This window comes from Leuresthes tenuis, unplaced genomic scaffold (assembly GCF_036924035.1).
Source record: "Leuresthes tenuis unplaced genomic scaffold, fLeuTen1.0.hap1 SCAF_24, whole genome shotgun sequence".
NCBI lineage: Eukaryota > Metazoa > Chordata > Actinopteri > Atheriniformes > Atherinopsidae > Leuresthes > Leuresthes tenuis.
In genome coordinates this window covers 10,021,027-10,048,652 of record NW_027325378.1, presented here as the reverse complement: position 1 = coordinate 10,048,652, position 27,626 = coordinate 10,021,027, and the positions used below count along the sequence as shown (strand labels likewise).

General features: G+C 42.3%; 1 protein-coding gene across 1 annotated transcript; it reads left to right on the top strand.

Annotated features, from left to right (window-relative positions):
* The first annotated feature begins 1,371 nt into the window (after positions 1-1,371).
* Positions 1,372-27,626, top strand: ube3c (ubiquitin protein ligase E3C). The gene is made up of 24 exons (XM_072378107.1): positions 1,372-1,493; positions 2,077-2,187; positions 2,349-2,402; positions 2,807-2,881; positions 4,135-4,281; positions 4,417-4,532; positions 4,645-4,799; positions 5,243-5,396; positions 6,262-6,482; positions 6,584-6,735; positions 8,360-8,547; positions 11,453-11,539; positions 11,662-11,819; positions 12,112-12,338; positions 14,654-14,758; positions 15,137-15,224; positions 17,549-17,646; positions 18,089-18,221; positions 19,637-19,884; positions 22,317-22,529; positions 24,307-24,495; positions 24,581-24,647; positions 24,789-24,919; positions 26,511-27,626. Exons 2-24 carry the CDS (start codon positions 2,122-2,124, stop codon positions 26,679-26,681), a joined length of 3,243 nt encoding a protein of 1,080 aa, XP_072234208.1. The 5' UTR covers positions 1,372-1,493; positions 2,077-2,121; the 3' UTR covers positions 26,682-27,626.

The following is a 27,626-nucleotide window of genomic DNA, read 5'->3' as shown; positions in this document are numbered from 1 at the left end:
CCATTTTTTTCCATTTTTCCATTTTTTTCCATGGCTTGTCAAAATGTCTCCTGTCAAAAGGTGATTACATCCACAAACATAAGGAACTGTCTTTGTCTACTTATAGATGTAGAACTCAGTCATAACAAGCAGTGGTTGAAGAAGTATAAACTTGACTCACTTGAGTAAAAGTACTCAGTTGGTAATAAAAGTCTTGCGTTGCTGTGTAAGTCTTTGTAAAAATGGACTTCAATTTGGTCATAGATAGTAAATTTATCCCCAAAATAGTGGAAATATATATTTTTGTATGAAAAAAAATCTTATTTTGTGACATAACAAGTAAACTGTCAGAAAAAAGTAACGGAGTGGAAAAAGTATTATAATACTTTCAGAAAGTATTGGAGTGGAAGCAGAGTGACATGAAAAGACAAATCTTGAATAAAGTACAAGGACCTCAAACAATAATGTACTTCGACCAATTAAATATTCCGTCCAATGCAATTCCCTGAATAATGACACGTAATAATATTTAAGAAAGGAAAGAGACTTAACTTACTTTAACTTACTTGAACCACAGAGTCAACAAGCATTCAGATCATCAGAAAGTGTTCGGTGTATCACTGAGATGTGACAAATCATAGGCCTTGTTCAGTGATGTGGATTCACTTTCTCCATAAATCAATGGTCATTTTTTGTTGTTTAAGTTTATTTTCCAACATATAAAAGCACGAGCACATGACAACACCTGCTGCAACATGTCCTGTTTTGATCTGAACATGGTAGCTCATGTCTTTACTTATAATCATTCATGTACAGGCAGACACATGTCTACACATATTTGAAACATGACCAGGATTAGTCACATTACACCAAAATGAAGGACTTCTGGAGTGGCAAATATATAATATTTATAAGAGATTGCAAAAATGGTCGAAGTCAGGGAAATAAAAATAACTTACGTCTGAAATGGTGCTTTTTGGTGTAAACATTTTAGGCTGTTTGTAAGGGTTTTGAGATGACATTTAGAATAGAACAATACAAAAATACTTTATTCATCCCCCAGTGGGGGAAATTCAAAATGTAATATAGATTTATGAGATAACAGTCTGTTGTGTTCCCATAATTCTTATCTTAACCTATACCCAACCTAAAACTAGGTCTTCATCTTAAAAAAAGGAATGGTTTGTTCCCAGTGAGGCGTCCCGTCCTCGCAACAAGACCGTTTAAACAGGATATGTCCCCACAACACCCGTAATTCCATGCCGCACACACACACACGTTGGTCACAGAACCCTCTCAATGGTTCTGGTTGGTGGGCGGGACAAAGCTGGTATTGACGTGGATTTGGACCAATCATCTGCCTGGAACGTACAGGAACCGGATGCAGTTAAGTTAACTGTTCCCTGTGTTGATTTCTAGAAAGAGGAGGAAAAGAAGACTTGACGTTTGGATTTACCTTAACAGCCTTCTCTCTGTCACTGTTTCTGTTTCACCCCTTAACTGAAAAGTCGAAGGTAAACAATTCATACGTTTTCGTTCAATGATTCTCAGATGTGCATCCTATAAATTCAACGATGTCACATAAGAGACACGGATAGGAAGACTCCCCCGTAAAGTTAGCCTGCCTGATTGCTTAGCTGGTGGCTAGTTAGCTGCTGTGCTAACGTCAACAAAATCACGCTTCATACACATATTTGAATCCCTGCTACGAATTGTCATTAATAAATGTTTTGTGTATTAGTGTCTCCGTTACTGCTTGGCGTCGAAAAGTATAAATGGCCCTGATAGGTCCTTGACAGCTGCTGAGTCATGAGCTAGCTGTTAACCGGCTAGCTAACTATTGTTGCAGCCAAGCTGAGGCTGTCAGCCGGGTAACTAGCTGAAGTTAACCTTCTGTCTAACTGTTCAACAGTTGTGTATGTTGACGTTCACAACTGACCACATGACATGAAACTGTAGCATATTCAATTTGCTGATGCTGTTCATAAGTTAGAGCAAAGTCACGAGCCGTTAGGTTATTTTGGTTTCATTTCGTCATTGATTGGAACTGGTACACCAGACTTGTTCTCTCTAATCTGGTTTCATTTTCTCTCCCAGAAATCGGAGAAAACGTCTTAAACAGTCAATGGGAAAAATCTAACAATGTTCAGCTTTGAAGGAGATTTCAAAACAAGACCCAAGGTGTCACTGGGAGGAGCAAGTAAAAAGGTATGTGTCTTGTGATCATAGAGGGAAATTAATCGGTATGAAAACGATGCCAACATGTTTACTCCTGAAAACAAAATCAATCAGACTCCTCACGGATGCTTGCAGAAATCATAATGTGTATCATTGTGCAGAGTTTATTCAGGTTTTCTGTGTTGCTTTAGGAGGAAAAAGCATCCCTGTTGCACCGCACTCAAGAAGAAAGACGAAAAAGAGAGGTAATGTCACTGCATGTGTCTTTGTGTATGTTGATATGAAAGAACTCCTCTAAAAACAGACAAACAATGCTTTCTCGAGTAAACTTGCATTGTGGTACTGAGAGTCAATTAGAAATGGCACTTAAAGTAATACAATGCAACCAAAAGAGTCAAATATTGATATTATTAATATGATAACTGGTGATTGTGTTTCCGTTTATGATTTTGAGGGATGTTGGGCTATGTAGACTTTTTAGTGCTACTGTGAATGATTTTGGCCACCTAAATTGTGTAATAAAAGTTATAGATCATGACAGTCCCACTTTTGATTTCCAAAATAATAAAAGATATTAGTTTACTTTAGTCCTCTAAACTCTGAAGTCACCATTAAATCAGTTTGTAAGATTTTCTGTTTTGTCGCTCAGGATGAAAGAAAACGACTGAAGAACGCCATCATCATTCAGTCCTACATACGTGGCTATCAGGATTTAAAGCAACAGGTACGTGTGCCAGCACTATTTAAGAAATGGTTTCCTCTTTCCATTCTGTATGAATTACCTTTAAAATTACTAAGAAAGCTTGGCATCGTGTGTATCTTCAAACTTACAGTCAAACATGAACGTTACATTGAGAACAAACGGTGAACTTTGTAGGTAAAGATTAATGTAGGACTAATAAAGCTAAAGAGAATTGTAGTCAGAACTAAGCACACTAATTTAACCAGAAGTGTGAAGTGTTTGCTCTTATATAACTGGAGTGGCATCGTGTGTCAGTACAGATGAAACCTTGTAACTCACAGGTCACCCGTGGATAATACTGCTCGTTTAATGTTGTTATTTGTAACTCTTGATGTATTTACATGCACAGTTGAGTCAAGCTTCAGGTAGAGCTCAGTCTGGCCATTTAGTTGGACCACTGTCCTTATCCTGGTATTCATGCAAAGGAGTGAAATTGAGTCATTAACTGAAATATGTCCCAACGGTGTGAGAAAACATTCAAGATATTCTGCTGCTTCTGACTTTCTCTGTAGGAGATGATCATACAGTGCACATCTGGGGAAATCGCTGCAAAGATGTTGTCTTTAAGTTGGGTGAATAGTAATTTGGTTATAAATGAGGATTTTATTAGAGCAGAGCAACAGTCTGGGAATGTTTTAAGCGACCACGGGTTGACATTTAGTTTAAATGGGCTCATGTTCTGTCACGGTTTCTGATGTGTGTAACCTACTGACAAAGGAAATAGAAAAAGATTGAGATTGAATGAGAGCAGTTTTAAGTGGAATTTGGTTGTATTCATTTTCACTGATGCTCCACTGTTTCTCTTGTGGTTATTCGAAGTTGTTACCAGCTTCCTTTTCTCCTTCTTCTTGTGTTCTGGACAGAAACTCAGCAGCGTGTGCAGAGTGCTTTGTCTTCTGAAAATGTTGACATTTGTTTCAGAAATGTTTCTATTTTTTTATTGTGTGTGTGTGTCTTTTTTCCTGTGACTTGAACTTCTGAGTTTTGCTTTTATTTTCAAGTTTAATAATTATTACTAGACATGAGCCTCCTGAAGGGACCACATGACTTGCGTCATCATCAGAGGGCGCACACGAGTGCACACACACACAAAACTGTCCGCAGAAGCCGTTTTACGGTCTGGGTGCAGCAATATTTGAAACTTGTTGTGTCATAACATGCACGTGTTGGTGGTTCCTGCTGTTTTGTGCTCCAACAACCAAGTATGATTGTTTTTTGTCTTCTTTTTCTTGCAGTATGCCTTTCAGAGGGCTAAGTTTGACGAGTGTGTCGGCCAGACACAGGCAGGGGGAGCTCAACATGTCCTGGATGGTGCCGGTCTCTGTCTTTTATCGAGACGACTTATATTTTTCTACAGACAGAGTGTAGATGCACATCGATTGGTGAGAGCGCAAAGTGGCTTTGATGCTTTTCAGTTAGTGCACTGATGTTTGTACAGATGACATTTCAGTCCACAGCCTTACGTGCCAAAGCCTAGACTATGTCAGTAAACTGTATGTGACTGTGATTTTACACAGATATGGTTATGCCAGAACTTGGTGAAACACAACAGTCAGTTTGTGAAGCTATTGGTGGGCCCCCAGAAGCAAACTTGTATGTTTCAGATCAAAAGGATTTTGGGCTTCTGCTGCAGGTACAGTACTTGAGGAAATGGATAATTAACTGCAAACACATGAAGCTCATTGGATATTTAAAGAAACTGAAGCTGTCATTTGCTCACTTGTTATTGTCTCTTTCTCCTCCAGACTTCTTCAAAATTGCACAGACAGTTTAAACGTTGCAGTTCCCATGCGTATGCTAGAAGTCTTTTCTTCAGAGAAAACCTTTCTTCCCGTTATTCCAGATGCTAACTATGTAGCTTCTTTACTCGAGCAGATTTTGCACTATATGGTACAAAAAGGTAAGTCACCTGCTCATTCTGGATTTATTTATGTTTGGAATGAATCGTTTTTGAATGAACTTATTAGGCAGTGCACATTTAATCAATATCAAGTCTGATGTCAATGTTTTTAGAAGAAGCAAAGTTTTCACATTGCAAATATTCACCATCATTCGTAATTTACAGCAGCGCAGAAGCAAATCAAACATTTGGGGGCTAATTGTCAAACTATAAGAGGAGTACACAGATAATGATGGTGTGTCGATATAAACTGAAGTGTTCAAGTACTTTTATCCACAAAAAGGGCCCCTCCTTGAAGGTTTTAGGTATCATAATAAAGAGTCATTTAGTCCTTGCCAATGAACACAGACTGCTGTTTCTCTTGGGTCAAACATTAGATGGATTTGTTTTATACAGCTTCCATTAAATTTAAAATTGTCCTTTTGTCTGTGTCTTCCCGTCAGGATACTACAGGTCGCTGTATATTCTTGTAAATCACAGGCTCCCCTCCAGTCTGGAGTACTGCGACGCTCCCTCTATCCCAATGGCAAGCACACTGTTGGAGCACATCCTCAAACCTCTGCACTTTACCTACTCCTCCTGCACAACAGGCGCAAGGTACAGCACAAGGGACACATGCTATTCGAAGATGTTCGCTTTGAATATGAATAAATATAAAGGGGTGGGTGTAAGAACCAAATGGTTAAACACACTGCTTAACACTAGCTGGTTTTATCCTTTGTTTAGGACTTTTCTGTTGATTCGAGTGGAAAAACGTTCCCGGTGCAGGTGTTGAAATTGAATCACAGCTTTTGTGAACTGCAGAAACACTGATATTTTCCTGGAATAGTCTGACTTGCATGATTCATGGAAGAATATTTTTTAGGAGCTACACCTGTCTGTAGACCTCCCAGTATCTACAGTAAACAGTACAAACAGATAAGTGCATAATTGCAGGAACCAAATGTCTTTGTGTCCAGGGAATTCTTTTAAAATCATCTATTAAACAGATCAGACAAACAGCAGCAGTTTTTTGTCTCCTCTGCTCAGTGGTGAAGGAGTAATTGCTTCAGAGACCAATTTACAACAAGCCATAAAAGTCCCTCTGACTGGCTGCGGTACAGAATATCAGCCTGTTTGCCCTCAGTTTGAGACATTCTTAATGTCAAACGACAGGAGGACTTCTATTCTTCCTTGAAGAAAAGCAAGGCGGGAGTGAGAGAAACTTGTGCACACACAGACTCTAACTGCTAATTATCTGGCCTGGGCCACCAGATGTGTGTGACTGGGCAACACAAAGCAGCTCTGTTTGGAGAGACAATATTGGAGAACTCATGCACCAGAAAAAGCAGAATGATGTGAAAACAAACCAGCCTCTTAGCTTGTTTCTGTATGAACCAACAGCATATTGATCTTTTTTCCCCCAGACATGTTAACCTTTTCGTACATGTGATTGACAATAATTGCGCGTGTTGTCTTGCAGGCAGTTTGTATTTTCGGCTTTTACTGAGGAGTTCATCTCGGCGCCGTTTACCGAGCAGATCTATCACTTCTTTATCCCGGCACTTTCCGACTGCCGTCTCTCATTCCCGTTTGAGGCCTTCCTGAGCTCCCTCCAGGCCACCATCGACTCTTCCTCAGCGGCACAGAGCCAGGCACCATGGCTGCTGTACTTTGTCCTCTCTGCGGGGGAGAACTGCCTCAGTAAGTGATGCGTTTACGAGTTGGGTCCAACGGTCCGGCATCTTTTGTTTCTGCTGTATTTGGGGAAAGTGTTCCGTAATGATGGGTGTGTGGGTTGGCAGGCGCCCTCTCAGAGGCGGGTCTCCTGCTGTACCTCCGGGCTCTTCGGACGCTGCTGCCACTGCTGCCGGTGTCGGAAAGCAGCAGCAGGCCGGAAGTGAGCAGCGACTCAGAGGATGACGATGACGCTGGCATCCGCACTCTACCCATGCAGGTACATTCAGCAAAGACACTGACGCATAAAGTAAATAAGTGAAATTCTCCTGGGATTTACCTGGAATAAAACACCAGTGATCTACTTTGTCTCTGACGATCCCTCTTCAGTCGAGCTGTAGTAGGAATTTTCTTCTTTAGTTCATCAGACTCAAGAACAACGTCTTATGTTACGGATTGTCTTCCACATCTATATCCAAGCAATTTCTTTTATTCAAAGCATCAGATTAGCCAGCTGTATGTGATCTATGACATTATAAACAGTTGTTCTGTTCTCCTTCAGTGTTACTAATATAGAAGACTTAAGGAAATGAAAGTTCACTCTCATACTTACAGGCAAATTCAGTGAAAGCGCAGTCAAAAACCCCCAAAAAGCTACTGTGCTCACGAATTACATTTAATTGTATTTTTCTACGTAGAACTGCTGCAAAATGAGCTTGCTGCAATAGTAGAATGGCGATAACAGGACGGCTTAAGTTTTTTTGCTTTATTTTTCATCTTATAGTAAATTATTTTATTGTACAAGTGGTGCAATAGAGACACTTCTGTTTATTTTGGTTCCTAAAAGCGTTGCTTTTACTTTGCAGTTCGGTCTGCCACCTTGTAAGAAATGTCCCGGCATAATGAAGCCTTAAATTAGAGTGCAAGCTTGGCGTGTCTGCAAGTTGGCAAGAAGTATATTATTATCTGTCTGTTAACTTTCATATGAACACATTCCCACCATCACTGACTATTTTGGGCATCTCTTTAATTTTGTATCAGCCTTAAAATGACATGAAAGCAACCAGTTCAGTTTTCTCTTGTTTTCCACCCCAACACCAGCCTTTATCACTGATGCCCATCATGTTCCCAAGAATGAATTCAAAGGAACAGACATGTTGGATACTCAGAATGGCATACTGATGCAGTAAGCTTCAGTCACATGATGCGGCTGTAATTTATATCTGTGCTAGATAGAAGTGGGCCTCACATCGTGTCAGGAGTTCCTCTGTGGTCACCCAGAGGTCACGATTTGGAGCAGAGCTGTGTAGAAATTGGGTTTTTGTTGCCAATTTTGATCTGAATAAAGTTATTTGGAAATGGTAAAAAAAAAAAAAAATAGGGAAAAAGAACTTCCACTAATAAGGAAAAACCTTCACATTTATTATTGAGATTTGAGATTGAGACTCGATTCACATTATAAGGGATGAAAACAACTTTACGAACAGTGTGACCTGACAAAGATTAGAACGACACGACCTGCCAGCTGTTCCTGGTCTGAGCCGACGAGGGTTTGTTTCCAGTTAGAGAAACGGCTGCTGAATGCTGTACCTGTGATTCACATTTCTTTTGTTCGGCTTTTTCAAACTTGGCTTCAGATTTGCTTTGACCCTGCTACAAACTACTAAATGCAGACTGATTTCCACTTTTATTGGAAATCTAATGTTGTTTTTGTCTTTAAAAGAAAAAGAAGAGGTTTGTAGTGGGGGTAAATAAGTGCTTTGAGAGAAGCTTTTCCATCTTTTTGAGTTGAAGTTTAAGAGTGAGAAATAATAGCCACATTTCAGTGATAAACTATTATGATCTCTCTTGTTTCTTTTCTCATTTCCACATCTTAAAACGGTGTCTGCTTGCATCTCTGACAGGATGACAGCCGCATTTCTGTGCAGCTGATAACGGAGGAGTGCGTCCGCAAGCTGGACACCAAACAGCAGACCAACACCCTGCTGAACCTGGTCTGGAGGGATTCAGCCAGTGAGGAAGTTTTCACCATGATGGCATCCATCTGTCACACACTCATGGTGCAGCATCGTCTCATGGTGCCAAAAGTCAGGTAGGGAGACGCAAACGAGATGAGGGCAGCTCCTCAGGAGAAACCAAAGAACATCCAGTGAAGCGAGAAAAGTTTTACTCCTTTTCTGACCGTACTGTGCGCACAACATGGTTTATAGATGCTGAACACTGCTGAGACGGGGATTTCTTATCATGAAGCAGATGTTTTCACGCATGTGTCACAGAATGAAAACAAATTGAAGGTTGAAGTTTAATTTAGTTTTCTTTATGTTTTAGATCATGCGTTTTTACACATCTTGTCAAAATCAGCCTTGTGTCTCAAGAGCTTGTTTACACATCTACCTGATTGAGAGGAAAACTGTGTCTTTATGTGTTTCCGCGGTCTAAGCAGTAATGTAAATAACAGTGAACTGAGGCAGGCCAGTTATCAGTTGTCCACACCCACTGGCATTTACAACCGGCAGAGGAAGCAGGGATGTCAGGGAAGCTGTCAGTTCTGGATGAGGGCAATTACCCCTTCTCAGGTTGATTACATTAGGGCTAGGATGCCAGAGCTGGTGCGGGGGGGTGGAGGTGGACGGTGCATCGACTGACAGGAGGTGATCCAGACTGAGCTTCATGGATGGTCAACCTGCTCGAGTTAATTATTAGAGGAGCCGGTAGCTGTCAGTTGAAATGTATGTGAGGGAGGAGTTTGGGCTGTATGAAAATGCATATCAGGTTGGAAGCTATGTTTTATTTGGTGTCCTTTCAAGCCCAAGCATGCTAAAAGCTGTGTCTAAAGGAGTAAGGGAGCGTGTGCAACTGCAGTCCAGTTGTCGGCTCGTAATTTTACACTGTTGCATAGAGGTAGTTGAGCAAAATTTCTAAGAACTTCAGCCTACATCCCATCATTCCCTGCCTCTTTTACAGCTTCCTCCTCTTCTCCACTTTTACCATAAATCCTGTCCCTCGTCTTCCATCATTATTGGATATCTGTACAAAATAATTAGCTCACTGAGAAAGATTAATCACTGCAGGAGTGGACGGGATAGCTTTACAAGAGGCTAAGGGGAGCAAATTGCATCCCAGTCCTGATTTACTGCTCTTAGAGCAAAAAAAGAGGAGCGGCCGGCCGGCCGGCCGTGCAGCCAGCACAGCACACAGGCTTTTTTTATTAAAAATGTAAAATATCTCATGAAAGTGCACTCTGCCTGCTCCTTTGTAAAAGGCTAACTCAAAAGTCCAATCAGCAGAGAGCAGCAGTGACTCTTAATTGATCTGCTAATTGCACTAGGCCCTGGTTTGTTTTCGAGCGTATGCCGTTATTCCCACTTTAATTGTTTGAGGTTAGATATTTGGTGTCGTTTGACTTCGATGGTTTGGTTTCACCCAACGTAACACTCTGCAGCTAACAGGGGCCGCTCTGATGAAAGTGATCTTCATTTGCTTTTGAGTGGTCACTGCGATTCTTGCGTTGCCATGAAATTAGAATGTTTGTCGTGTGAAATCAAAGTCTGCAAAACTAATTTGCACCAAGGCGGAAACTCGGTCGGGCTCCGTGGTTTCGAGTCTGACCCGAGCACAGCTGCTTGTTTGTTTTTTTTCTGCTGAACAAAGATTCTTTCATCACAGCAAAATGAAATGATCCGGACATTATTCATCAAACCACTTTTCACACACACACACGTACTCCTTTTGATGTCTTGACTTTGTTTATTAGCGGTTCATTCCATGATTGAAATGGGGGTTTGGGTTCTCTCGGGCTGTAAATCAGCATGTCAGCTGGCATTTAGTGCTTTGTTTCTCATTTCAATCAAACACCCGCATGACTTGTTATGAGCCCACAGCACTCCTCTGTGCTTCTCTCCTGAGCCTTGTTGCCCTGACAGATGGTCTGTGCTCGGCTCAAACCATTTTTCAAGCCTTATTGAGGCCTGTCTGACAGTCTGTTCCTAATACTCATTTCCATTTTGGGATTTTTGAATGGCTTCTGGTATATTGGATGGTGGGAAGGGGAATTTGAATGTTGACAATGAGATGAGAATATTAAGCAAGTATAAGATTTATCTTTTCTCACTATGCCTCCATCCCTCTATTTCTCTTCAGCTCCTTTTCTCTGTTGAACTTTACTATTCTAATGTGAAAACGTGATGCTGCCCTAATAAAGGCAGGCATCCTTATAGCTGTCAGTACTGTCACTCATGGACAAGAGCCTATTATATGCAGGGGCACTTTATTTAGCTTTTTAGCTTACTTACCACATTATTGTCACCTGTACTTAGCCTCGGTGTGAAAAGCCGTGCAATTTAAGAGTATACACAAACACGCACACTTGAACAAAGAACACCTTCACACCTTGGTGCCACAGCCCGTAGAGTGCAGAGCAACTATAGGAAGGTATGCGGGCCCTTCTCAGCGTTATCACGTAATTCACTGTGAGTGTGGAAGCATGTTAGTGCTCAGGGGTCACAGCAAGGACCAGGCTGCCCCTCCTCCTCTGGCCTCCATTGTCTTGGTCTCCTGGCCATTAAGTTAAATGGGGCTCCAGCAGGAAGCCAAAGGGCTGTTTATGACCCGAGCTGGGCACCCTCGCCAGCAACTAGTTTACTAATGGAAGGTGCCTCGCCTAAATAAAGCTTAATGGCTCATTTAATCTCCTTTTGGCCCTTCGCAAAGTATAAAAATCGAGAAAGACCAAGAAATATCCATGAATAAAAAGCTGGTTAACAGTGTCATTTCTTTTTTTTCCCTTCGTTTTTCTGCGTCATCTGGTACACGGGGCGAAGTTAACAATTTCAACATCGCAGACAGTTTGGCGGAGAGTAGTTTTATAGCTTCTCACACTGATTGTGTCATTTGAAATGGCTCTAGTGCATGCCGTCTTGATTCTTGTTGATGAGAGCTGTGCGCTCAATCCAAACAAATCTTTGAGTTTTACATCTGTGCTTCTTTGTTGTCTGCAGACTTCTGTACAGTTTAGCTTTCAATGCACGCTTCCTGAGGCATCTGTGGCACCTGATAACATCCATGACAACTAAAATGATCACAGGGTGAGCTGCTTAAACATCGATTGTGTTTGTATCTTTGGGCACACCGTTATATTCTGCTTGTATCTGTCGCACAAGCAGCTTGTGTGAAGGCTGTATGTTTGGTTTCCGTGTTTGCCTCCTAGGTCCATGGTGCCTCTGCTGCAGCTGATCTCACGAGGGTCTCCTTTGTCATTTGAGGACTCCAATCGCATCATTCCCCTCTTCTATCTCTTCAGCTCTCTCTTCAGCCACTCTCTCATCTCTGTGCACGACAGCGAGTTTTTTGGGAGTGAAATTGAAGGTAGTTGACTCATCCACCTGATTAAGTGAATCCTGTGGAGATGTCATTTTACTGTCATTGGTTTGGGTTCCTAATGATCCTCCTGAGCTCTTCTTTAAGCGCTTTATATGACTAATGTATTTACAGAGCTTGCTGGACATTGTTTAGGTCTGATTGAAATGTAAATCCTCCGTTAGCTCATAGCAGTACTACTAGTCTATTGTTTTCAGCTGTCACAAAGTGCCTTGCCACCATTTGAATGTGAAGATGGACATCTGTTGAAAGATTGTGAACACATTCTCCCTCTCAACAGGTCAGAAACAGTCCTCTATGATGCCCTTCACGCTGCCAGAGCTGGTGACATTGTCTCGCTGTTTGAGGGACGCATGTCTGGGAATCATCAAGCTGGCTTACCCCGAGACCAAAACCGAGCACAGAGAGGAGTACATGGCTGCCTTTCGCAGCGTGGGTGTCAAGACTAACACCGAAGTCCAGCAGCGCATCCAGGCTGAGCAGAAGCGCTGGGTGCAACTCTTCAAGGTATTTTTGTTCTGTCTTCTGCAGTCGAAAGTACGGCAGGTGCAACTTTAAACACAGTACAATAACTTAACTTGGTTCATTAGTACCTGGGTAGGTTTGTCAGTGTTAACCAGACAAGGTCACACAATTTTGACTGAATACGAAGCCTTTACCCACTCAAAAGTTTCCGACCTTTGAACTTACTCCTTTTTTGTATGGGGAATCTCTCATAAATGTCATTCAACACTGAGTGGGATATGTTGTCGATGTGTTTTTATGTGCACACTGAAACACACACACATCTGTGACATAAATGACTTGAAAACCGAAGTTTTAGATAGTTGGAAGAAAGAAACAGACACTGAGAATCCCTCTGGTTTATAGAGCTCTCTTTATGGAAACATTTTGCCAAAACCCAGCTTACAAATGTGTTTACAAGTGAATCAGGAGGCAGCCCTCCTCCAGCACCACTATATGGCTGAAGATACAGAAACATTGAGCATTTCTTGGAAGTCAGTTACATAGACACAAGCTGCAAAAGTGAGAATGTGAATACATGATCATGGCCTTTATTTAGCTTCTGATATGAAAATGAGCTTAATACACGTGTTTGTTGGAGGGAAAAAAATACAACAGGCTTAAAACGTTCATCATGAAGGTCCTGCGTCATACCTCATGTGCTTTATTCTTTTTAAAAGACAGCTAAAGGTGTAAAGCATTATCTGTCTCACATTAGCATTAAGCCTAATTGTTGTGCAGTCTCTTTGTGCGTTGAGGCGGAGTCGCCTAATGATTATCTGTGTTAGTGGAAGTCAACTGTATGTGCATGAGCAGGCAAAGACGAGATGGAGCGCCATTGAGGTCGGCCATTGGTTATTTACCCAGAGGAAATGAGGCAGAAAACAGCATTAACTTAATTGTCCTCTCGTTCCTTTTATTTCTCCTCCTTCCCTTCTTTCCTCTCTCAAGGAAACAGCATTTAAGTGACTTTTTTTTCTTGGCTGTTAAAAGGATTTTTAAAGTGAATACCGCCGTTCTGTGAAAGGTGGCAAACACGACGAGCACATCGGGAATTTTCATAAAAGATCTGCTCAAAGGCCTCTTGTCAGCTAAAACGACCCATTAAAGAAGTGGGGAGCAGAGGAAATGCATTTCCCAAATTGAACGGTGGGATTTACAGTCAGTTTAACGCTGCTGACCCCTAACACGCTAATGTTTGCTTCGTGTCATCAGCTGTCCCTCCCCATCTTTTATCACCTCCATTGTCCGGCTATCTATTTAATTGAAAGAAGTTAATTGAATGAAAATGATCAACTAAGCTTGTATTAATATTGCTAATGGAACTTTCTTCTTGGCCATGTTTGGAGAACGATGTCATGCCGGAGTTTGGGAAAGGCCCATTAAGGTTTGCACTTAACCCGATGGGCTAATTAAGGAATGCTTATTCATTCCCAGAGTCAGGGGGTAGGTCTGCTCCAAACCCATCTCCATGCACCTTTTACAGCATTTTGCACTTGCCATTATTGCGGAGTCTGGTTGCCTGCTGGTGATTGGTCAGGATTTATTGTCGCTCTATGAAAATGACATGCTATAGTGAAGAGCGTTTCGATTGAAATAATCCAGCTGGGGTATTATATGGAAATGGACTGGCTGTAACTATTATGGCAGATGTATGACATCAATGACATGCATGAGATTATTCAAAGATGTCTGACTGTGACTTACCATAGCAACAAGGGAGCCTATTCTGATTAGATGAGGCCTGTTGGAATATTTGTTCGATAGAAACGTGTTACTTCAGGATGTTTCACTGACATTGTGGCGGAGAAGCTGGATAGTTATTGTCAGACGGTCTGCTTATGAATACAGAAGCCTTTTCTCCACTTCTACAGCATCAAGAGTCAGAGACGGAACGCCTGAATTGAAATACTTGCATGTCACAAACTGTCCTTACGCCACAAGACAGACGAAAGTCACTCTGGTACTCGCAGCACTGCGATCTGCGAGGCTTTCGCATCCTTTGTCCGAAGGCTGATGTCAGCAGACCTCGCTGGTAATTAACAGGGCTGGACATTGCGGGACGGCGCAGGTCGTTTTCCGTTTATACTCCCCATAAACGGAGCACTAATGGCTGAATTCTAAAATTGCTTTTTTTTTCCTTCAAGGAAAAGCACCTCATCCTGGTTAACAGGGAAAAAAGAAAGTTTTAAAATCTTCATCAGTCTTTGGTTCTTCGCTACTAAATGTGTTTTTGTGAATTAAGCGATGTCTCGACTGCCAGAGTCAGAGATGCTCATGTGATGTGTGTGTCTGTGCGTCTTTGATCCATAACCCAGGTCATCACTAACTTGGTGAAGATGGTGAAGGCTCGCGACATCAGACGACCCTTCTGCCCGGCAGGACACTGGCTCTCTGAGGAGGTCAACATCCGAGCTGATAAGGTGCTTAACTGTCATCTTAAGTTTGTAGCCTTACCGTTCACTTTTCCGTGATATTGTTTCAGATTTGAGCGATTGGGACTATTTTCAGAAAGCTGTCTGAAGATAATTAAGTCTGTGTAGCTAATTTTAGTCGCCCTCCTGTTTAAGAAAAAAGAGGAAGGAAAACATGTCCCGACAGCAGCAGTAAAGTAAAATTCAGCTTCTAAAGCTAAATGGAGCTATGTAGAAATGTTTCACTGACCTCTCTTGTTGTAGAGAAGCCTTTTTTCAGTTTTCTGGGGGGATGTTTAGAGCTTTTGAAGCCTAAAGCCGCTGTCATCCCACATCAAGATGAATCAAAGCTCCTGATTTTTCATCGTCTGCCTCTTTTCTCTTCAGGTCACCCAGCTGTACGTCCCATCAGCGAGACATGTGTGGAGAACACGAAGGATGGGACGCATTGGGCCTCTTCAGTCCACACTTGATGGTATTGTAATCTGGTTTTATGGGGTTATTTGTTTTTTTTTTAAAACAATGGCATGTTTTCTAATGTTCATTGTGCACACCTGCCTGACTTTATGCAGCACTTGTACTTTTCATGTGACGTTGATATGCATCCGAAATAGTTGAGTCCTTCAGAGTAATTGATTGTCATATTCGTTCTGCCCTTTTAAGAATATTGGTAATTTAGAGTGTTGTGTGTTTATCATCAGCAGGAACAGCTGGGCACCAAGGCTCTTATCTGTGGTGCTGTATTTCATGTACTGCTCAGAGCTGCTCCATTGGCATTTGGCAATGGATGAAAATTTAGAATCGGATAATGCCTATGTCAGCTTGATACATGGCCCAAGAAATCACAGTAATAGCTGTCCAAAGTCACCTTCTCTGCGTTTGCTTTTCATATCCTATGTAGCTTTGTGTTGATATTTATATCCCACAAATAAGTTACACGTCATATCCCTGATTTCTGTTTATGTCTGGGAATCCAGGAAACTCACGGGAATACTCATTAACCTTCCTCATTTCCACCAAGATATATTAACCACATCTTCTCTTCACCGGCTCAGTCGGGCACTCAGAAGAAAAACACACCGACGCATATCGGTCTTCATCAGGCTCACTTTGTGCCATCCCACATTTCTGTGAGGTATGGTGTGAAAACAAGCTGATAACAATGTGCGTATGATCTCCCTAACGCCGCTCAGAGGCTGGATGGGATAAATTCAATTAGTGTGAAAGTACCTGATGAACTCAGCCACATCTGCTCCATGTGTTTGTCTGGCCTTTTCTCATTTTCTTAAATGGACAGGCCCAGGGCTGATGAATGAGGCAAGTATTGACCACTCCGAGGCCATATTTCTCCTCAAAGATGGAAACCTGATGGGAAAATGCAGATCAGGTTGACTAATTGAGCAGAATAATTGAGCTGCGGTCGAACGGACGAGGGCGAAGAGCAGTTTAGCGATTGTGGCAATTTTCTTTGTGAGCCAAATGCTGCGATCTCTGAGTTTAATACAAAACAAACATCAGCTTAATGGATAGGTCCCAGCAAGTGGATGGGCATCTCACAGATGAGTTAATTAAGAGGGTGTTATTAAAAGGCTGTAGGACGGATATGTCTTTAATGGTCAGTGTGTAAACAGTGGACCGAGTCTTAATCACAGTACTAAACAGTGAGGAATGATGCTAGATGTGTGACACACAGAGGAAAGCTAATGTTTGAAGGTTAAACTCCTTTCTATAAATTAGGCTTGCCGGCTCTATGATTACCACACTTATACAGGAGGGCATTGCAACACGAGTCAGAGTTGGACTTGAGTTAGTTAGTCGTTAAAGCAGTCCAGGCTTTACTTTGCCACACCACCATGAAACGCACTTAAATAATACCTAACTAGCGGCTAGTTTATCACACAGCCCAAGGAATGATTCATCTGTCTTGCACGCCACTGTTTTTGACCAAACAGAGCATGTCAAGCCTATCAGAAAAGGTCCCTAACACAGTAAACACAGCCTGTGAAATTCATTGCGTCTTTGCTTTTTGGGATTCCTTGCTCGGAAATCCAACTTCTTTTGATTTATTTTTTTTTTAGTTGGAGATGAAAAAATTTAAAGAAAAACTCTTTAATACTCTCTACTCAGCCAAATGTCTTCCAAAGAACGAGGTAGACTGCAGTCCATCACAGATCAAAGCATTCGACCTGAGAATTAGATTAAGTGTTTTACAGGAGTAATGTTTTAAAGAAGCTTCTGCATCCGAAGATTTTATGCGTCCACTTTCTGTTGACTGGGCTTTCATATGTGACGACAATTTGAACTGATGGTGTTTTTGTTGGAGCTGCTCGTTGTCACTGGCTGGCTTACACATCCTCTGCCTAAAGGCTGCAGCCCAGAAATGTCCCGTACGCAGCCATGTTAGATCAAATGAGGGAATCACCAGCAGAGGGCTGCATCTCTGCAGAGAAATCCAAATAAACTCACTTCTAATGAGCTATAAGACAGTGCTGAGATTGATTATTTTGGTTATGAATCAATATGCTGTTTTAAAGGAAATGTTTTCTATAGTTTCTGCGTCTTTAAAGAGACGACAGGTGAATACGGGTGTGTGTGATGAGGTTCTGCAGCAATGTGCCGTATGAGAGAAATCTTTCTGATATTAGAACCCCCTGAAAATAGTCAGATGGTTAAAGCTAGTCAAACTAGTTAGGATGGAGGATTTCCTAAATGATTTTAATGAATGTCTGTGCAGAAAATGCTCTTATTGTCTTAAATAAGCAAACGCTTGAATATCGCACCCCGTGTGTCTCTCTGCAGTTGGTTTAGAGCCTCCGCAGCTTTCCGTGTCTGAAGAAAGGCATCTGGCCATCCTCACCGAGCTCCCGTTTGTCGTTCCCTTTGAGGAGCGAGTAAAGGTAAGGCCCCAGCTGTTCCACGCACGACTGCAGCGGAAAGTTTCATGCTTTATGTCGCGATCATGCATCGCAAGGTTGGTCAGAAAGTTTGTGACATGCTAAATTTTCATTCTCGCACGAGTATGAGGACCAATCACGTGATATGATGTGATATTTGGCACAGATTTAATTCCACATCAGATTTGCCACCAATTGTGTTGTAATATTAATGGAAAAGCAGATCGTAGTAAGTAAGTAGGTGTAGTTATTTGTGGTGGCAGCTGGGAAAACGAATAATTCTGCGATTCCTCACTTTTGGAAGTACAAATGAATTTCATCCGACTATAAATGATCCAATGTCCGCTTCCATCGTCCAGAAGAAACACAATGTCAGAGTTAAATGTTTTTGTAACCGAAAGGATTTGTTCCTGACTCTGTCATGGGGTTTCCATGTGCCCTCCAGATCTTCCAGAGGTTAATCTATGCTGACAAACGAGACGTGCAGGGGGACGGGCCGTTCCCCGATGGCATCAACGTCACCATCAGGCGCAACTACATCTACGAAGACGCCTACGATAAACTGTCTCCAGAAAACGGTACGAGTCGCATCACTGCAATTTCAATAAAAGCTCAGTTCGGTGTGTCTTACCGGTCGTGTTAAACTTGCAAAGCCAGCACACATTACATCATGTTGTCTGGGGAAAAAACCGCACGGCGTTGTAAATGTTGACACTGTTAGTGAAAGCAGCAGTATTGGGAATCAAGGTTCCAGTTTGCATCAAAAGATGAAGGTTAACTCTCCCTGTGCAGAGTATTGAATTTCAGAAAAGCATAATCGTGGGTCCGATTATTCTAATGGATCACATAAAGATAGAATCAATTATTTTAAGTCACCTCTTTTGTGTTTGAATTTGAAAGGTTACTTCGGTGGGGGCAATCTGATTAAAAAGAGTAGCGGGAGACCTGGGCCGAAGACATGATCTATATCATTTATGTGTCTATAAGTTATAGCTGCCTTGATTTATCACGGCCCATTATTTATTGTGAAAGATGACCTCTTATATAGAATTTGATTGGAATATTCTGCAGGTCAGGAAAGCGCTTTATTTGTTGGATAAACATTGCCCCCCTCTCAGGTGGCGTGGGAGTTCTGTTTTTAACCTTCTTTTAAGGCAGCGCATGCGTTCCCAGAAATAACGCTCACTTTGTGGTTGTCTTTCTTTTCATTTCAGGACTGAGTTAATACAATGCGAATGATAAACCGAAACCTTTGTTGTTGTTTTTAACTTTAGACACGTCATCATGACAACATTGTGGCAGTGTTTGCAACCTCTAAACTTACATTTGTGGAAGGTTCGGTAGTAAAGCTAATTGGATTTATCTATAGATTTTGTTTTTTTTCTCTGTCATTTCCTCCATCAGGGAAACATCATAATAATGCTTTAATCATTGTTTTCTCTGATGATATTTTATTAATTGAATTGTTGGGTTGGGAACCTCATCCAAATGTATTATTGGAGTGGATCTCACAATGGAAGCACAGTGGGCTGCAGAGTGTGTTTTTCGCTAACCTTTTAGCCGTTCTATCACAGTGTGAAAGTTGTTTGATGTTTTAACATCTGTGCCTTTGGAAAACAAACCTTTTTTTAACCCGTTGCTCTGACATTAAAGAAAGGATCTTCAATGAGTAAAAAGCAGCTGCTTTTCTGTCGAAATGTGTTTATTAATCTCGGTTTATAGGCGCTCCAACCCAGTTCGGTGAAGAAAATGAGTTCATAATCATCATAAACGGGGGACATAACCTGTCAGTTTGCCGGTTTTAATTTCCCGTGCTGGAAATGACTTTCAAACATCTGACGTTCAGAGATGGAATCTCTTAAGATCTTGGAGAGGCTGTTTATGGCATTTATGGAGTGAAAATAAATTTGTTTTATTGCGATCGTGAACATTATTGGCAAAGTGCCCCCCCCCCTGGTACCCTCATGAATTCCTCCTTGTGTCCTTATATTAGAACCGGACCTAAAGAAACGGATTCGAGTCCATCTGCTCAACGCTCATGGTCTGGATGAGGCAGGTATCGACGGTGGTGGCATCTTTCGCGAGTTCCTCAACGAGCTCCTCAGGTCGGGTTTTAACCCCAACCAGGGCTTCTTCAAGACCACCAACGAGGGCTTGTTGTATCCCAGTCCCACTGCAGAGATGCTGGTCGGGGACTCCTTCACGAGACACTACTACTTCCTGGGCAGGATCCTCGGAAAGGTGAGCCTCCAAAGTGACACCCCCTCCCTGCCAAACGTCCGACTATAAAAAATATTGCTTCTCTTTATATGCAATGTATGTATGTTTGGTATTCATTCTTGAGCTGAAAGTGTTCAAAGGAACTGCTTCATTTGTTAAAACAGATTCCAGGGTTGAGGTTACAGCTTGAATCTGGCACTCTTGTGGGCTTTTGTTAATTAACACTGTACTTAATCTGTTGACAGCATTGTTTGTCTGCCCCGTCCCTCCTCCGATGGCACTATTTATTAGAGCCTAATGTTTCTAAATCATCCTTAATGCATATGGTGGTGATTGTTTATCAAGATGCCTTTCTCATGCGGGGGTATCATCTCAACCCGGAGAAGAATTACCTCATGACAAGCGGTCGCCTCTCAATTAGGCCTTCCATTAGCCGATGATTCCTACCTCTTGTTTGTGAAGCGATTGCATTTGGCCGGCACTAAATCAGCGGGCCCACAAAGACAGGACATAAATAAGCGTTCAAAGCATGTGGTAATAGCATTTTGATCTGTTTTACAGTCAGGAACATCCAGGGCTCTTCTCTCTCACTCAGCCCTAGATGGTCTGGTCCACTTATCAAATCATCACAACTCCACCTCCTCCTCCTCCAGTTTCTTCTTCTCCTGTCCTGAGTATTCTTTGCAAGTGAGAAATGATCAATCAGCAGCTACAATCTCCCCATTCGTGCTTTTACAGTACTGTGCTCTTCATAGCTAATGGTTCAGGCAATTAGGCTGAGGGAAATTAATTTGAATTTGACTTTCAATTAACCCTACCTTAAGTTCCTCTTTCTCCATAAAAATGGACGTTTGAGTGTCCATTTGAGAGGTGTATTGATATTTGTTTAGTGCCATTATTGCCTGGATAAAAGGCAACCGTTTATATGGATTGCAATTGCATCACCGCTGCTGTAGTGTGCACCGTGCACATTGCAGCTCAAAGGACACGGGAGATTAATATTGTTAATTAATGTCCGAGGCGTGCCATTGTTGTGGAGGTGATGTATTACAGGCAGGAGTGGCTTGTCTGGGGTACTCACTGAAATGGGATTGAACATCAGAATAGAGGCCGGTCATCATCCTTCTTCCTCACTTGTCCACCCTGCTGACAACCCGAAAGATTTAAGCTGCAAATGGGAAAACATGAGAAGAGGTTATTTTGCATTTGTGGCCTCAGCCTAAAGATTATAAAGTTGTTTTAATCAAGATGCGAAGATGCCTGCCAGCATTTTTCCTTCTTTCTCATTATTTAGTACAACCTGTGAGCGATTCTCGTTCGTCTCATTAGCACAAAACCTCCAGCCTCATCAGCAGTGGCCTTCTCACTTCATAAACTGTGAAGGTGATGAAGCTTCGACCCTCCTTCCTGCCTAAACCATCAGCCTTCTGCGTTGTCCCCTCTCACTGATCCCCCTTTAGAGCTGTGTGAGGGTTGCCCCTCTGATTGATAGAGATGCGTTTGAAAGGCATTATAATTTTATTGATTCTTAATGTTGTAAATTAAGGAATTTATTTGGCAGCTAACAGAACGCACCTGCAGTGCTGCTGGCATTTATTCCACCTGATGGTGCCACGATTTGTTTTAATTGCGTTGCCACTGCACTCACTTATATTAAAAGGCCTGGGCCATAATAATTAATTCTTTCCAACCCAAGTCATTTTGGCACAATTTCTGGCAATAAACACTCATAAATAAAGTAAGTGGCTTTGAAAAAATAAGTCCACAGGTTTTTTTCCATATACTTATTGCTGCCTCTTCCCGGCACAAGTGTTATTGATAGGTTTCAAGGGGCCATGCGGCGCATATGGTCTGAAACGAGCACCGGCCACAAGAGTAATACTAAGTGGATTATTTTGCATAAAAAATAGACAATGTTTGAAGTTGTGCAATTAACCTGTGTTTAGAAAATAGCTGTGATTTATGCATCTGTGTGTGTTTAAGATGCATGCATTATGGAAATCCTTTAGATTTATAATCCATTTAGCTGATGCGGTCGGGGTTTTTAGCGCTATCATTTATAAAGACCTGTATATTTTAATGTCTCCAATGGGCTCTTTTTCGGACTATTCCAGTACATTAGCTTAGGGTTTTATGAGTCACCTGCCTGGCTGTGGTTCTTAATGGCATTTAAGGTCAAGGTGAGAATCGGCATTTATAAAGTTTGAGTCAAGTGAATAAGCAGCCTGTGTTTTTAAGATAGATTGTGTTCTGTGTTTTGATCTCACTCACCCTGATGTTATTGCTTGGTTCTTTGATACAAGGCAAAATTTAATGTTTTTATTGTGTGTTCGAATCAGACCTTTTGATATATACTCATTAAAATCACACCTGCTGTTTGATGGAGCTGTTAATTAATTAATTATGGTTTATCTGGTGACACTGAGGGACTGAACATCCACATTTTTCCACAGGCGCTGTATGAGAACATGCTGGTGGAGTTGCCATTTGCCAGTTTCTTCTTATCCAAACTTCTGGGAACCAGCGCAGATGTGGACATCCACCATCTGGCCTCTTTGGACCCAGTGGTGTATCGCAACCTTCTTTTCCTTAAGAGCTACGAGGGTGATGTGGAAGAGCTGGGCCTCAACTTCACTGTAGTCAACAACGACCTGGGAGAAGCTCAGGTGACTGGAGTTGGGGACTGGGTGGGATTTAGTCAAATAAAGTATTCTTGTGTATTTATTTTCTGCCTCTGTTTCCATCCTGGCCAGTACCTCACAATCAGCCATCTTTCCTTCCTCTTGTTTGGTTTCTCTATGTGGCGTTAATAATTCATTTCCCTCCTGATGCACCACTTTTCAGCTCTGACAGAGATAAAGCACGTCGGCGCTGTCGCTCTAAACCCCGTTGCAGTGCAGGGAACACAGCAGCTCTGTTGACCATTCCACCTGCCTTTCCACCCGCCGTGTTGCGAGAAATTATCTCCCAACACGCCTGACAGAAGCAGCCAGCAGCTCTTAAGCACACCCCCTCCCTCTAAAGCTCAAGGCTAGCCACCACCGCCACTCTGAGTCACCTGCGCCCAGACCTGCACTCTACACGGAGCGCCTGTTTGCTAAGGGGCCTTAACGCGTCTTATTAGCTCTTCTCAAACAACACCTGAAACGGCTGAGTTACAATGTGGGCCTCCTGGTCGCAAATAGGGCTTCGCAAACACGATAGGGAAAACAATTTGTGAAAGATTAGGCACACCCCCGGGAGCAGTCTGCCCTGCATTTGCCCCCGTGAGATAGCCAAAGCAAGCAAGATAACAGCAGTAATTCTCTTACATTAGCACATAATCAGAATCCACTGTGAAGGAGAAAAAGGCAGAAAATGGTTACCTGCCAGTGAGGCCACAGAGAGTACACAGCACTCAGGGTACGGGCCGAATAAGAGGAACACTTTTCATTATAGTGTAATCTATATTCAATACTGCTGTGCTGAATACCTTTTGTGAAGCTTATCAATCAGTTTTTGTTCAGACTGCGTCACAGAGGTGCTGATTCATGCTTACGGCAGTCCTAAATGATAGTAAGCATTGTTGTTAAACAAATATTCTCTTAAGTGTTTATCAGTCGGTTTTTGTATGCAAGTGATCACTGTTAGACATTATCAACGCAGTGTTTCTGATTGGCATGTGTTGATGGAGATTTCTGGGATAACTTTTTTCCATTGAGGAAAAATGAAGAAAAACGGGAACCCACAAAACTGCTGCTGTGTTAATATGGCCTGAAGTTTTAGAGCTCTGTTTCTGGTTGGGGGTGGTCAGTTTCTTTCACCTTATTTGAAGAAAGTGGTGATTATTTCACCTTTTTAACACCTGTAATCGTTTGTTAGAATAAAAGGAACAGGAAATGAAAAGAGAGCCAGATCATAGTTGTGTTGAGTTCATCGTTACTTCAACAAAAAACAGGTTCATATGTGCCAAATGCAGCAGAACCGCAACAGGCAAAGCTGAGCGTGATATTCTGTCCTCTCGTTGATGCCATGATGTCATCATACACTCGGCTTCATTAACGGAGATGAGCACATCTTATCAAGTCGTAACTGCTCCAAAGCTAATGAAAAGAAGACCTCGGGCCAAATGATATTGGACCAGATGTTCAGCAGCGATGCCATATTTAGAAATGGTGAAACGTGCTTAACCACCAACTCACTGAGTTTCTCACCTTGAGTCACATTTCTGTTGGAAAACATTTTAACTGCTGTTCTGTGATTGAATTAAAAGCATCTGGCACAGTTAAACATTGTTTGTTGCTCATCTGGCACCAGAATATATAATGAATTACGCAATGTGATTATCTGACTGTAGCATTACCAAACTACAGAGCACATTGAATTTAAACAGTTAAGTAATTGAATATAAAAACTTTATCTGGGTAAACACCTCGTGTCCTTCTGTTTTTTTTTCTAATCCAGGTGGTTGAGCTGAAGCTGGGAGGCAAAGATATGTCTGTGACGACAGCAAACCGGATAGCTTACATCCATTTGGTGGCTGACTACAGATTGAACAAGCAGATCAGGTCCCACTGCCTGGCCTTCAGGCAGGGTCTGGCCAATGTGGTGAACCTCGAGTGGCTGCGTATGTTCGACCAGCAGGAGATTCAGGTATTATTTACAGAAAAGGCTAAATTAAGACTGAATATTGTCTTTACCCATAAAAACTAAGAATACGGTTCCTACATCCCAACAGGTGCTGATATCTGGGGCTCATGTGCCAATTTGTCTTGACGACTTGAAAAACTTCACAAATTATTCAGGTAGATGCTGTTAAATATACTTTGGCATGGCTGGGGAGAGATTAAAGTCTCGTCAGTTCATAAACGTGTAGAGAGGATCTTGTATACTATCTATGAGTGCAGGGTGAGTAATATCACTTTCTTTACAACCGTCTCCATTAGGTGGGTACTCAGCCAATCACCCCGTCATCCAGACCTTCTGGCAGGTGGTCGAAGGATTCACAGAAGAAGAGAAGCGCAAGCTTTTGAAGTTTGTTACCAGCTGCTCCCGACCGCCACTGCTGGGCTTCAAGGTGAGTCTTTGCCAGACGTAAAGGTTCCCCTCGCTCCATATCTCTTCCTCCTCCTCTCCTTGCGATTACCTTTGCCGACTTTGCACACCGCCGGTATGCGCCGTTATCAGCTGGCTCTCCAGTCTCAACAGAGGGGAGTGTTCCATCCTAATGGGCTTGTAATGAAAATACCCAGACTGATAGCAACCCGTAAAAACATAATTTTCCAATTAGATGTATTCAGCGTTGCGGTAAAATCTTATCTCCACTCCCACAGTTGTTTTGCAGTTCATGACCTTCCTCTGTTAAAGAAGTCTGTCTGCAGCTCTGTATCTGTGGGCTTAGTTGGAGAGCTTGACTGGACAAATATTGCCATTCAGAACTTCATAGAAGGCTGAACTTTTCACCTGTTTCCTGTTGTGTCACAGACAGACAGACAGCAGCAGTTTCTTATGAGATAAGTATGTCTGGAACTTACAGAGAAAGGAGACTTCTGAGCACTGCTTTAACAGTACTGAATCACAGCTAGATCACTTCTAAAATGATTTCCCTGCTGGAAGCCGGTTCACTTTCTCACTGACTTGATTTGTGGAGCTTATAAGTAATTAGTGACGGAAGAAAGAGCTGAAAGTGTCGCTCAGGCCAATGAAAGAGTTTAATTTTTTTAATCTATTCTTTGTCTGACCAGCAGCTGTAATCATGATACGATTGTGTAAGTATCCTTGGTGCTGTCATTAGTTAAGAAAACTTTATTGCTGCTCTGCAGCACTGAGTGAACAGTGCCGTTCCCTCCTCTCAGGGTTTGAATGTTCTCTTCCCTCCTCTTTTCATAAATGTGACTTTGGCCAGCCTGTGGGTTTGCCGCCCCTCCCGTCGTGCCTTTTCTCTGGGCCTGAAAGGGTGGTAATTCGTAGGGAAGCGGCCCCTGACCCGGCCCTCAGCTCGAGCCAGCTAAGCCATAATTAGCTGTCGTGAAACGGCCCAGGATTCATTAGAGGAGAAATAGTTCTGTCAGGAGAAGCCATTTAAAAAAGATGATGGAAACGGTCTTTTTTTTCTCTCTAAATGATAGCCGTGGTAATGACACTTTCTCAATAAGCAACGATAGTTTAATACGGTAATTGTTAGAAAAATGGGGTCATTATGGCTAAGCCCCCGAAGAGCCATTTAATCGGCTAAGTATAGCCACTGAGCCTTATACACCAACATTAAATAGCAGGATGAAATCAGGGCGGAGTAGCTTGTTCATGATGGAAACGCTCAGTGTCACAGTCTGCAGATGAGGTGGGCTCATCAACTGCGAAGGTTGATTTAAAAAATGCTAGATAGACAACATGAAATGACCATCTCTCCAGCGTCTCATCCAAGGGTCAGACTGTGGGCCAGTTTCACCCTTCGGTACCTTTCAAGCATTGAGCCGATCTCCTAAATTTATACTCCCATTTTATAAGCTTAGCTCTTAATGTCTCTCTTTTAACATTTATCCCCTTGTGAAATTTGACATTTATTGCTTAATCGGGATTGGTTTGGAAATTGGGATCATTACTGACACATGTTGATTCATTCTTTGTCTGGCTTCAAACACTTCAAGACGTTCCCATTTCCCCCACAGGAGCTTTACCCGGCCTTCTGCATTCACAACGGCGGCTCTGATCTGGAGCGCCTGCCCACCGCCAGCACCTGCATGAACCTGCTCAAGCTCCCCGAGTTCTGCGACCAGCACCTGATGAGGAACAAGCTGCTGTACGCCATTGAGTCCTCTGCTGGGTTTGAGCTGAGCTGAGCTGAGCGGGGCGAAGGCCTCTCTGTCTCTGCATCCACAGACTCGACGCCACCCAGGTGGCTTTGGAGTAAAAGACTCAAAAAGATGAGGGAAAGCAAACGATGCACTGATTTCCTGCGTGATTCTGTGTGTGCGGGTGTGTGTGTGTGTGTGTGTGCGCGTCAAGCTGAGGATGAAGAAATGCTCGCCCACAGACTGAGAAGAGGGTTGCAAAGGTGAAGTGTGCTAGAAGCCTTTTTTAACCTTGTTGCTTTTAAGTAATTTAAATGTTTAATCACTTGGAGGAACCTGTCAGAAAAACAGCGATGCGGCAGAGTTTTGCAGGAAGCATTTGGCGCTAAAAGAAAACGAGCCACAGCTACTCTCAATGTAATCCAACGTAAATGGACAGTTGTTTTTCACCAAAGATCAGGTGGCATCTTCTGAAAAAGACGATATAGCAGCCAAGGGGGGGCGGACTGTCAGACTCTAAAGCCACCTTGTGGTGTGCCAAGGAGCTTTTGTCTACTGCTATCGTGTATTTTCATGTAGAAGTCATTCAAACGCCAGTTTTTGTGATTTCTCCAATATTATCTTTACTAGTAATCACGCTCATGTCTGATAACCATACCGTAAGTGTGCACATAGCATCTGAAGTTGTAGACGAGACTGATCTTTCCGGACAGGAGGAAAGAATTATATGATGATGGTTTTGTGAATATGTACATGTTTACAACTGCCCTTCTATGAGTCATGTATTTGGTATTTGTACAGGTTTGTTTCTCTTTTCTTTGTGTAACATATGGAGGCTTTAGGTTTCCACATGTGTCCTCTAAGGTGAACAATCTCTTACCTGATCAGCACATGAAAATTTGTGTCATAACGAGAAGGCCTACAGATGATCGGTGTACAGACAGGGTGAGAAAAGAGTGTATGGAGATGAATAAACCCACGTTTCTTTTTGCA

Excerpts from the sequence above, each read along its gene's own strand:
- ube3c (XM_072378107.1), top strand. The coding sequence starts at position 2,122 with ATGTTCAGCTTTGAAGGAGATTTCAAAACAAGACCCAAGGTGTCACTG. Across the intron at positions 2,403-2,806 it reads AAGAAAGACGAAAAAGAGAG|GATGAAAGAAAACGACTGAA; the intron begins GTAATGTCACTG and ends TTTGTCGCTCAG. Across the intron at positions 11,820-12,111 it reads TTTTGGGAGTGAAATTGAAG|GTCAGAAACAGTCCTCTATG; the intron begins GTAGTTGACTCA and ends CCCTCTCAACAG.